The following is a 13,250-nucleotide window of genomic DNA, read 5'->3' as shown; positions in this document are numbered from 1 at the left end:
CACTATCAAACTCTTAGAGGAAAACATAGGCAGAACACTGTATGACATAAGTCACAGCAAGATCCTTTTTGACCCAGGTCCTAGAGAAATGGAAATAAAAACACAAATAAACAAATGGGACCTAATGAAACTTAAAAGCTTTTGCACAGCAAAGGAAACCATAAACAAGACCAAAAGACAACCCTCAGAATGGGAGAAAATATTTGCAAATGAAGCAACGGACAAAGGATTAATCTCCAAGATTTACAAGCAGCTCATGCAGCTCAATAACAAAAAAACAAACAACCCAATCCAATAATGGGCAGAAGACCTAAATAGACATTTCTCCAAAGAAGAGATACAGATTGCCAACAGACACATGAAAGAATGCTCAACATCATTAATCATTAGAGAAATGCAAATCAAAACTACAATGAGGTATCATCTCACACCGGTCAGAATGGCCATCATCAAAAAATCTAGAAACAATAAATGCTGGAGAGGGTGTGGAGAAAAGGGAACACTCTTGCACTGTTGGTGGGAATGTAAATTGATACAGCCACTATGGAGAACAGTATGGAGGTTCCTTAAAAAACTAAAAATAGAACTACCATATGACCCAGCAATCCCACTACTGGGCATATACCCTGAGAAAACCATAATTCAGAAAGAGTCATGTACCAAAATATTCATTGCAGCTCTGTTTACAATAGCCAGGACATGGAAGCAACCTAGGTGTCCATCATCGGATGAATGGATAAAGAAGATGTGGCACATATATACAATGGAATATTACTCAGCCATAAAAAGAAATGAAATGGAGGTGTTTGTAATGAGGTGGATGGAGTTAGAGTCTGTCATACAGAGTGAAGTAAGTCAGAAAGAGAAAAACAAATACAGTATGCTAACACATATATATGGAATCTAAGGGAAAAAAAAAAAAAAGAGGTCATGAAGAACCTAGTGGCAAGATGGGAATAAAGACACAGACCTACTAGAGAATGGACTTGAGGATATGGGGAGGGGGAGGGGTGAGATGTGACAGGGTGAGAGAGTGTCATGGACATATATACACTACCAAATGTAAAATAGATAACTAGTGGGAAGCAGCCGCATAGCACAGGGAGATCAGCTCGGTGCTTTGTGACCACCTAGAGGGGTGGGATAGGGAGGGTGGGAGGGAGGGAGATGCAAGAGGGAAGAGATATGGCAACATATGTATATGTGTAACTGATTCACTTTGTTGTAAAGCAGAAGCTAGCACACCATTGTAAAGCAATTATACTTCAATAAAGATGTTTAAAAAAAAAAAAAAAATACATATGAACAAGTACAAAAGAATGTAGATAAAAGATTAAAATCAAACCCTTGTAAAAATATCCAAGCTAGCACAGCCAGAGGCACAAAACCTATCAAGTGCTACTAAATTAATCAGTCCAATACCTATAAAACTACAAGGAAAACTTACAAAAGTAAGAGTCTCAATAGGTAGACACAGTTGTCAGCATGGGTACCATGGAATCTAGCTCAATACCCTTTTGGTATTTAAAAAAATACATTAACCAGCCAGGTTAATAAAGTTAAAAAAAAAAAAAAAAGAGCCTCATTTTACTGTGAGCTGCTTAAAAACATTGCTACCCCAGTACCTCAGGGCCTTGACCAAAGGAGTGGATTCCAAAGGGCTGAAAGATCTTTCTATATATGATTCCTACATGTTCCTTCACTTCAGGGCACCATTAAGTTTCAAAGATAAAAATGAAAGAATAACCAGTAAACCAACAAAGATCATGTCTTAATCACTACATGTTTATTAACAGAACTATCCTGATAAAGATTTTAAAGCCTACTTTCAGCATTCTACTTAAAGTCTCAGGACTCAGACCCGGAAATAATAGCCAACACATTGTCCACTTGTTACAAAATGACTTCTTAAGAGACTAATCTTTTTCTAAGAACAAACAGAAAAACTGAATACAGAGCTCATAAAATATCAAGTACTGAGAGGCAAGAGGCAAAGACCCCAGAGATAAAGGAAGCAGGAAGAAATGAATGTGACTATGCTTTTCCCCTCAAGGCATTTTCCAAGTTGCAAGGCAGTAACTAAGAGGTAAATGAGCTAAGCCCCGCATAAGTCAACTCTGTGAAGGGAAAAAACACCATCCAGACCCTCAAGATATCTATACGGTTCTTTCATATTGCGGACCAAAAAACTGATCAAATAGTCAACCTACAAAAGATAAGGAAAATTTTATTTGAGACAACCTGAGGAACCCAGGAGACAGTCTCTCAGAGAGCTCTGAGAACTGTTCCAAATAGGAGGCCTGTATATACGTGATTTCGATGAAGGGGCACGTGCAATCAAGCACACTTCTCGGCAGAAGGTTACTGCTATTCTCGAGGAACAGACATCTTAGTTAATGGTTTTAAGTGCTTTTCTAAGTATGGGAAGATACAAGAAACTGGGTTCACAAAATCTCCTGAAAATATCTAACTATCTGAGGGCCAGTTCTGTCAGTTTTCCCAGAGCACAAAGTACCTCATCCTGAATTCCTTTCAGTGACTGCAGTGGCTAAAGACTTGATTCTTGCAAAACTGGATGGTGGGCGACATTCTTTATTTTATGATCCCCTCCCTTTTGGTCTTAATTTCAACCAAAGTTTGGGAGGCATTTTGTGACTAATTCGTCCCATGGTGCTAGGAATGCTCATTCAGTTCGGGCAAGGATTTCGTTGATAAGCCACTCGATGTGCTATTACTGGACTAGGCCCTGTTGGCAGTAACCAAAAGCCTCTGGACCACCTGCCTTACTAGTCTACTATGGTCCAGGAAATGGTTCCCTCTTGTTGCTTCTTCCCATATCTATAGTTACACTATTATAATCATTGATCTTATAGAAAGATGTATTTGGCCAATCATTTCAACTCCCCTAGTCATCGTTATTTTTATCAAACGCTCAGTCACATATTTGGAAGAAACAATAATCTTGTAAAATAGGCAGAACAGAAATAAAACAGCTAGTAATATTAATAAGGTCATAAGTAAGTATTTAAGCTAAGAACTTCCATAGTGGTGGGTCATCGTGACCCCTCACAGGATTGAGAAAGGAATGTTATCTTCTAAGGAGTTACGTGGCTGGCACCAGAAGAAGAAAAATTGAGCTTTATGGTTGAGCAGGTATTTCTGCCACTGGGGAAGCCTGGTTAATGCATAATGCAGATGCACAATGCACGCTAGAGGGGAAGGAGGAGGCCAAAGGGCAGAGAAGAAGTTTCATGTTTAAATTTTTCTTGCCTTGCCTTAAAATATGAATTTTTATTTCATCAATATCCAATGCCCAGCATGCAATCAAAAATACCAGGCATACCAGCAGATAAGACCAGAAAAAAATGAAGTCAGTTACACATCTGAAGTACTGAAAAGAAAGTACAGCCAACATTAGACCCAGCAAAAATATCCTTTAAAACTGAAGGCCCAATTAAGGGATTTCAGAAAAACAAGTACTACTAGCTCATCCATTTCCTTATAACCTTGGGCAAATGTCTTAACTGTCCTCTCTGTCACAATTTTGTGATCTTTACAACAGAGTTGACAGTAGTCACACCCCGCCCAGAGGGAGCTGTGCATATTAATTGATATAATACATGTAAATACAAAAAGAAAACCATTTTTATCCTAGGAATATGTCCTTCTAGAAGATGACAACAGGACAAGAGCAAAATCGTGACTATGTGAAAACATCAATCACAGCACTGAAAATGGAAACAACTTAAATATCCATCATAGTACATGGATTGCCACATGGCCTTTCAGATGAAGATGTGGATCTATGTTTCTTGATATAGAAACACATTTGTAGCTCAGTGCATAGAAAAAAAAGGCAAGTTACAGAACAGATTTATAAAAGACATGATCCCATATATGTAGAATTGAAGGTAAATAACTACATATATACATATGCACAGAAGTTTCTAATATGGTCTTCTGTTCATTTTTTAAGTTCTCAAACTTACTTGACAACTCAGAGATGAGCTAGCTCTTTGCATATCGACCAGTTTTATAATACGGGCCTTAATAAATGCATAAGCATATAAATATTAAAAACAGATCTACTGAATTGCTAGTATTCAGTTCAGATATTTTCAGACTTACATCTTTATTCTTGGTAACAATGTTGCTAAATAATGACCTGTTGACAACACTATTATTTCTCTTCTGGCTTAAACGAAGACCAAAGAGAGTTCGAACTTCGTTTTCATCTGGACTGTAAGACTGGTCCATCTAAATAAAACACAAATTTAAAGAGTTAAAAGAGTAAAAAATATGTCTACATCCCTCAAAATTTTTCACTTAATTTATGTTCAAGATATTTCATTATAAGCAAGGCTATATGCATTTTTTCTAACTTAAGCAGGTACAAGATCATTTCAGGATGGGTGTAATTGAATGGCCAGGCACCAATATTTTGCTCCAAAATTTTTTATAGGTTTTATAATCTTATAGGGTTTTGTAACTTATACCAAACATTAGAACCAATGATTCCAACAGAGCATTTCTGGTTTCAGTAACTGAAAGCACTGTACATATGTTTTTTAAAAAAAAAACTAAAACAGATATGATAACAAACAGGCAGTAGCACAAAAACTAACCTCTAATTTTTTTCTAAAAATCTATTACAAATACTTAACTAAGACTTAGATTAAAAAGTTAAAAGAGTGGGCTTCCCTGGTGGCGCAGTGGTTAAGAATCCACCTGCCAATGCAGGGGACACGGGTTCAAGCCCTGGTCCGGGAAGTTCCCACATGCCACAGAGCAATGAAGCCCGTGCACCACAACTACTGAGCCTGCGCTCTAGAGCCCGCGAGCCACAACTACGGAAGCCCGCGTGCCTAGATTCCATGCTCCGCAACAATAAAAGCCAACACAATGAGAAGCCCACGCACGGCAACAAAGAGTAGCCCCTGCTCACCGCAACTAGAGAAAGCACGCACGCAGCAAAGAAGACCCAACGCAGCCAAAACTAAATAAATAAAATTTGAAAAAATAAATTAAAAAGAAAGTTAAGAGAGAGAACAGCATTTGTAGTCTGTGTCTTTGTTATTTGAAAAGGAATATGTCATTCATTGCTTTCTTCCTCTCCCAAATTTTTAACTGAAATGATAGTAAGACATGGGAATAATCTGCACGAGACGGCTCTCTCCCTAGACATTTTTCCAAATTTGACAGTATTTCTTCATTTAACCTTTGGATGATCTTTGACTTAGAAAGCACTGACACCTGTAACTTATAAGTAAGCCCTCATATTAATTTTGCTTAATCTGCATTTTCCTGAATTCTAAAATGGTCCTTTTCCCTTTGTATTTTAAAATTTCTAAAACTGAGATGTGCCCGCCTATTAACTGATGTCATAAAAAAACCTCTCAAATAAACAAAATATTGAGAAAGCTCTGGTGTTCTTTTGACACCCTGAAACATGAAACTGTCCGGTGCTAAAGAGGTCATGACCAGGGTCAGGCTCAGGATTTGGAAAACATTCTCCATGATGCTACAAGTAACTGCTAATAGCCATAAGTACTTACTACTCTTAATGACAACAACAACAAAAAACAGTTAAGAGTAAAGAATACAGTGGCAGCTAACTGAATGATTAAGTAGCTTTTAAAAAAGCTACTTCTGTCAAGTAGCTTTTAAAAAAGTATTACATTTAATGTGGTATTTTTGTTTTCTTTTCTTGAAAAGCTGACGTGGAATCTATGGTGAACCATGTAATTATTGGTTTCTTAAAATGAAGAATAATAACTTTCAATATATGGAATTTGGATTCCACAAAATTTTTTTTTACATTAATACCTTCTGAAAAACACTATTATGAATTTTAACTTTCAATTCAAATAACTTTTTGCTTTATCCATTTATGATCAGACTATGGGCTAATTTTCCTAATGTATAAGAGCTTGTAAAAATCAGTAAGGAAAAAACTCAACAATCTATTAGAAAGACAGGCAAAGAACAAGGGCAGACAGTTCATAAAAGGGAAGTAAAAACACTCTTAAATGTGAAAAGATGTTCACCCACACACAATGAGAAACTAAAACTGCAATGAGATTTCATTTTCATCTATCTAACTGCTAAGATAAAAATGTTTAAAAACTTGATGCTAGCAAAGGTGTTAGGAAATAGGCACCCTTAAACATTCCCATTAAGACATAAAATTGGTTGTACAACCTTAAAATGAGCAGCATCTATCAAAGTCACCAATACAGATAGTCTGCAAACCAGTCCTAATTTTATTCTCAGGACTTTCCCTCTAGCTTATTCACTGCAGGGTGTGCGTAATAGCTAAAGACTGGTGACTGGCTAGATAAGATACAGAGATACGGGACAAACTTCCACGATGATGAAGCAGTGTGCATTTGTGTCAGTGGGGAGAAAAAGAAGAAATGCAAATGCAAATATTTGCTGAATATGTATAGACTACATATTTCAGGAAAGGTGAGCAAGAAATTGAAACTATTACTTTTAAAAAAGGTAACAGAGTGGCAGAGGGAAGGATGAAGAGACTTCATCAAATAACCTTCAATACCTTTTGAATAGGAAACCACATTAAATATATTATTTTTAAAGAAATGAAAAGTAAGGGTGAGAAAGCTATCTTGATCTTAAACCCAAAAAATTAATAGGAAGAAAAAATTTGCAGGGTTAAGGATAAAAAAACCATAGTAAAGAAGGATAAATTAGAAGGGTGTCAGTATAAAGGAAAGATTAAATATGGGGAAAAAGAGACAAAATAGAAGAGCAAATTACTGTTTCAAACATGAATTGCACTAACCTGAAGAACACAGTAGTTCCCATTTTTCTTTTTAGAAAGTAATTTCAAAGCTTCGTCTTCATATCCCGGGGCAATAATACCATCAGATACCTATATGTGTATTAAATATTAATTTCTATTTTAAAAAATTAGAGAACACCTCTTAAACGATCTAGAGATAATTATCTGTCGTAAATAACACAGTAGCAGTTTCTGGTTTCTGCCTCCACCAGATAATACAAATACTATACTTGGAAAAGGTAAGTCTACGCTAGAATACAACTTTCTACAGCTGATCTTATCTCATTGGCTGTCCTTTTGGTTGTCTGTTTCAATTTTAACCAAGAATATATGAATGATTCTCTGTAATACACGTATCTTAGGAAGAAAAATGATTTTTTACTCTTCTGTTCACGGGGTGGTTTTGTACTAGAAAGAGCATGTTCTTCTAATTCTGGCTCTGCCAAAACCTGGCTAAGTGACCCGAGGCAAGGCAGGCTCCTCAACAGCAAGAAAAGTGGTCAGAGGAAATCAGATTTAACACGTTATAAAGATACGGAAGTCATAGCTCGCACCCCAAAGCCTCGTGCTGTAACCTGTAACGCAGCATGCCAGCTCCACGGCAGCTGGGGAGGGTAGGGGTGATGGTAAGGATCCCTAAAGCAACTAAATATTGTCAAGTCACAGGCCCTGTTAGCCTTAACTGCTAACTGTTTGTTTCCCTCCGAGGCATCTGAGCTCCTTCATTCTTCTTCTCTATCTCCCCAGTCCCACCCCCACCTTTCCGGAATGCCTGTTTGGTACTCAATTGATGGGGGTTAGTTTTTTAGAGTAGTTTATAATTCCCCCCACTATACAGTCTCCTTCATTACAGACCTAATGAAAGTTTACAGCCAGGTTCATTATTACGTCACCATCCAAGATAGCATCCTCTATTCTTCAGAAACAGTAACTCTGGCATTAGGACAAGGACTACTAGAAAATTTTAAAGAATTAAATATATAAAAGTTGATCACAATAGCCAAATGCAAATATTATAGGTTATGGTGTCAATAAACACCATGAACAAATTAAGCTCTACTTAGTTATGCATGGGACAAGATACAGAATGTCCACTAACCTCTCTAGAGATAATTTTGGCAGTAGGGACATCACAAATATCAGATAATGCAACAAAATCACCAAAGGAAGACATCCTATCAGCCCCTGTAAATAAAAATTAAAACTTAGTATTTATCACAGATTATCCATCCTTATACAGAAAAAGGTAATGTTCAACAAACCCCAATGTGATCATATAAAATCTAACTTGACTAAGATTTAAACAATAGATTAATAAGTCATTTAACTGAAATAATCAATAAGAAATATTCTTTCATTTTACCTCCTAGAGCAACATGCAGCAAACTTTTTCTGTAAAGGGCCTGAGAGTAAATATTTTTTAAGCTTTGCGGCCACGTGATCCCTGTTCCAACTCCAAGATTGTGGTTAGCAATCAGCCACCGACAATACTATGTGGCCCTATTCCAACCAGACTACATTTACAAAGCTAGGTGGTGGGCTGGATTTAGCCAATGAACCACAGTTTGCTAACCCCTGTTGTAGAAGGTAAACCATGAGAAAGTGTCTCAATAATCTCCCATTAATTTTACAATAATATTCACAGGTTACTAAGCTCATGAATTAGATACCTGTGAATTACATAAAATATAACTTTAACCAAATTCAGTGTACTTAAATAATCATACAATTTAAATTTAGCAATACAAATGCATTCAATAGCCTAATCTGAAACTTCACGCACCAAATTCCAATTGTGCTTCCCTTTATTACATTAAATACTAAAACTAACACACACTTTTATAAACAAATTTATTCCAAGGCTCTCATAGAGTCATTCTGAAGTATTAATGAAAAACAAATTAAGATAATTTGAAATCCTATAACGAAACAAAGGATATTACTACTTTAAGATAAAATATTGCTTTTCCTCTCAAAAAAAAAGAACAACAGAAAAAGCGCTCTTATTCTTCTGACCTCTTGCTCTTGCATATGCAGTGGATATGGGTGTGAGGGTTTTGTACATATCATAGACCATGCAGACTTTGGCTTCATCTTCACTGAGTGGAATTCCAACAGCAGCGCCTGGTATAGAAAACCATAAATAAACCAAAAATCTCAAGTTACTACTTATCAATTCCTAAATCAGGACATCTTTCTAAACATCTAGTCTAAAACATCTAGTCTATATAGCATAATTTCTAGTGCTTGGGCCAAATTCAACAAAAACCTGTTTGGCCAGATAATTAAATGCCAAAAATATAACTGCAGGGGAGGGTGAGGCGGGGGGAATCTCTCCTCCAGCCTCTGAAAACAGAGCCACCGTCTTGAGTCTGCCAGCATCAGGTGTGTGTATGAAGCTACCTTACTTCATTACTGACTCTCTGTCCTGCTTGATATCACACACCATTTATTTCCCTGCCACTCCCGTTGTTTTAATATCCAAAAACTATCTGAGCACTAATTATGTGTTGAATTGTCAGTAGGTGATATAAATAGCTAAGCTGTAAAGCTGACTTAAACACAGAAGAAAAAAGGTCTCTCATACAATGGCCATAAAAAGTTAAAGTGCCATAAGAACAACTTCTTTATGCCTACTCAGTTAAATTTGCAACCATGTGGAAAAATGTTTAGTTTAGTCATACTGCATTAAGCAATATCACTTTTATTTTCTAAAACATGTTTCCACTACAAATAAAACTATTATCTGACCTTCCTGTCTCATAATAGTGTTACATATTATATATATGTAAAAGATATGTGCGCATGGTATTGTTATCAGATTTTATCCAGTTACTACATTGATATTGTTATTAACAAAAGTGGTTTCGGACTTCACAGAATGTCTATATTCGCTTTTGAGTCTTGTCAAACTTCCAAAAAATTTTTTAAAAAGTGTTATTTTGAACAATACCAGAGAACCCCAGAGTGCAGTGCTTTACCTGCCGGGCTGACATGTTTGAAAGAGGCAGCAGCTGGAATGCCTAACGCTTCTTTGAGTTCCTTCACCAGCTGCCAGGCATTCAAAGCATCACACAAGTTTATAAATCCAGGGGCTCCATTCAAAACTACATATAAAAATATAAATACACATTAACAAGGCAGGTCAATAAGATCAGATATGTGTACGTTTCCAAGAAAAATTTTAAAAACACATATATAAAGATTGCACAAATATGTTTCAAATAAAGTATAACGAAGAGGCAAACAGATATACACGAACATACAAGAACTTGGTGAGACTGAATAAAGCACCCGAGTCTGAACCCATCTTAACAAACACACACACACCACAGAGGTGCAGGAACACACACGTGTGCACACACCACTAGTGGACCAAAGCCAGCCAATCCACAAATAAATCAACAGAGAATTCAGGAACAGGAAAAAAGTATGACTAGACTAGTGATCATGAGGGATCCACTTCAGTACAAAAATAAGATCAAACAACTGTGGCAACTTTACTGTACAATTTATAGTATAAAATTTAAATTGTAAGTCTTGTCAGTTTAAGAAATAATGTTACACAGTAAAGCAAGAGTTTAGTGGGTGGGAGAGATGGAGGGAAAAATGTGTGTTGGGTTTCTCTTCTTTTATACCAGACTTGGTAGACTCAGTCTAAAGTTGAAATGCAGTTAAAAAGGAGACAACTTTTTCACTGCCTATTTTCTTAACAGTGGCAGGATTTTTAAAAGCCAAAATCTTGTGAATAAACATTTATAAGAAGTTCAGCGCACACACAAAACTAGTGGGCCACTAATTAAAAACAACTTTATAATTTCATTTCCTTTGTGTTATCTTGGATAGCAGATAGTTTTAAAAGCAAAACCTTGCCAAACATCTACTGAGTGCCTACTACAATGTTAGGCACTGTTCTAAGAACTTGGGATATTATCAGTGAATAAAACAGTCCCTCCCAAATTACTCTCATCGACAACCCTCTTAGATAGCCTCATCCAACAGAGGGCAGACAGCAGAAGCAAGAAGAACTACAATCCTGCAGCCTGTGGAACAAAAACCACATTCACAGAAAGATAGACAAAATGAAAAGGCAGAGGACTTTGTACCAGATGAAGGAACAAGATCAAACCCCAGAAAAACAACTAAATGAAGTGGAGATAGGCAACCTTCCAGAAAAAGAATTCAGAATAATGATCGTGAAGATGATCCAGGACCTTGGAAAAAGAATGGAGGCAAAGATCGAGAAGATCCAAGAAATGCTTAACAAAGACCTAGAAGAATTAAAGAACAAACACCTAGAAGAATTAAAGAACAAACAAACATAGACGAACAATACAATAACTGAAATAAAAAACACACTAGAAGGAATCAACAGCAGAATAACTGAGGCAGAAAAACGGATAAGTGACCTGGAAGACTGAATGGTGGAATTCACTATCGCGGAATAAAGAAAAAAGAATGAAAAGAAATGAAGACACCCTAGGAGACCTCTGGGACAACATTAAACGCAACAACATTCGCATTATAGGGGTCCCAGAAGGAGAAGAGAGACAGAAAGGACCCGAGACAATATTTGAAGAGATTATAGTCGAAAACTTCCCTAACATGGGAAAGGCAATAGCCACCCAAGACCAGGAAACGCAGAGAGTCCCAGGCAGGATAAACTCAAGGAGAAACATGCCGAGACACATAGTAATCAAATTGGCAAAAATTAAATACAAAGAAAAATTATAGAAAGCAACAAGGGAAAAAAGACAAATAACATACAAGGGAACTCCCATAAGGATAACAGCTGATTTCTCAGCAGAAACTCTACAAGCCAGAAGGCAGTGGTATGACATATTTAAAGTGATGAAAGGAAAGAACCTACAACCAAGATTACTCTACCCGGCAAGGATCTCATTCAGATTCGACAGAGAAATCAAAAGCTTCACAGACAAGCAAAAGCTAAGAGAATTCAGCACCACCAAACCAGCTCTACAACAAGTGCTAAATGAAATTCTCTAAGCGGGAAACACAAGAGAAGAGAAGGACCTACAAAAACAAACCCAAAACAACTAAGAAAATGGTAATAGGAACATACATATCGATAATTACCTTAAACGTGAATGGATTAAATGCTCCAAACAAAAGACATAGACTGGCAGAATGGACACAAAAACAAGAGCCACATATATGCTATCTACAATAGACCCACTTCAGACCTAGGGACACATACAGACTGAAAGTGAGGGGATGGAAAAAGATATTCCATGCAAATGGAAATCAAAAGAAAGCTGGAGTAGCAATTCTCATATCAGACAAAATAGACTTTAAAATAAAGACTATTACAAGAGACAAAGAAGGACACTACATAATGATCAAGGGATCAATCCAAGAAGAAGATATAACAATTGTAAATATTTATGCATCCAACATAGGAGCACCTCAATACATAAGGCAAATGTTAACAGCCATAAAAGGGGAAATCAACAGTAACACAAAAATAGTAGGGGACTTTAACGCCCACTTTCACCAACGGACAGATCATCCAAAATGAAAATAAATAAGGAAACGCAAGCTTTAAATGACACATTAAACAACATGGACTTAACTGATGTTTACAGGACATTCCATCCAAAAACAACAGAATACACTTTCTTCTCAAGTGCACACAGAACATTCTCCAGGATAGATCACATCTTGGGTCACAAATCAAGCCTCAGTAAATTTAAGAAAATTGAAATCATATCAAGCACCTTTTCTGACCATAACACTATGAGATTAGAAATCAATTACAGGGGAAAAAAACGTAATAAAGACAAACACATGGAGGCTAAACAATACATTACTAAATAGCCAAGAGATCATTGAAGAAATCAAAGAGGAAATAAAGAAATACGTAGAGACAAATTACAATGAAAACACGACAATCCAAAACCTATGGGATGCAGCAAAAGCAGTTCTAAGAGGGAAGTTTACAGCAATACAAGCCTACTTCAAGAAACAAGAAAAATCTCAAATAAGCAATCTAACCTTACACCTAAAGGAACTAGAGAAAGAAGAAAAAATAAAACCCAAAGTTAGTAGAAGGAAAGAAATCATAAAGATCAGAGCAGAAATAAATGAAATACAAACAAAGAAAACAAGAGCAAAGATCAATTAAACAAAACGCTGGTTCTTTGAGAAGATAAACAAAATTGATAAACCATTAGCCAGACTCATCAAGAAAAAGAGGGAGAGAACACAAATCAATAAAATTAGAAATGAAAAAGCAGAAGTTACAACAGACACCGCAGAAATACAAAGCATCCTAAGAGACTACCAGAAGCAACTCTATGCCAATAAAATGGACAACCTGGAAGAAATGGACAAATTCTTAGAAAGGTATAACCTTCCAAGACTGAACCAGGAAGAAATAGAAAATATGAACAGACCAATCACAAGTAATGAAATTGAAACTGTG

General features: G+C 36.5%; 1 protein-coding gene across 1 annotated transcript in view; it reads right to left on the bottom strand.

Moving 5' to 3' along the window:
• The window catches only part of ATIC (5-aminoimidazole-4-carboxamide ribonucleotide formyltransferase/IMP cyclohydrolase), a 38,024-nt gene that overhangs the window by 12,587 nt on the left and 12,187 nt on the right, over nucleotides 1-13,250 (bottom strand). The window contains exons 8-12 of the mRNA XM_061204772.1: nucleotides 9,787-9,912; nucleotides 8,822-8,929; nucleotides 7,905-7,990; nucleotides 6,806-6,895; nucleotides 4,129-4,257 (exon numbers count right to left, since the gene is read on the bottom strand). Coding sequence (XP_061060755.1) covers nucleotides 4,129-4,257; nucleotides 6,806-6,895; nucleotides 7,905-7,990; nucleotides 8,822-8,929; nucleotides 9,787-9,912 — 539 coding nt within the window. The remainder of the gene's footprint in view (nucleotides 1-4,128; nucleotides 4,258-6,805; nucleotides 6,896-7,904; nucleotides 7,991-8,821; nucleotides 8,930-9,786; nucleotides 9,913-13,250) is intronic.

Source organism: Eubalaena glacialis, chromosome 1, assembly GCF_028564815.1.
Source record: "Eubalaena glacialis isolate mEubGla1 chromosome 1, mEubGla1.1.hap2.+ XY, whole genome shotgun sequence".
Lineage (NCBI taxonomy): Eukaryota > Metazoa > Chordata > Mammalia > Artiodactyla > Balaenidae > Eubalaena > Eubalaena glacialis.
The sequence above is the reverse complement of the archived record's forward strand: the minus strand, read 5'-3'. Positions and strand labels throughout refer to the sequence as shown.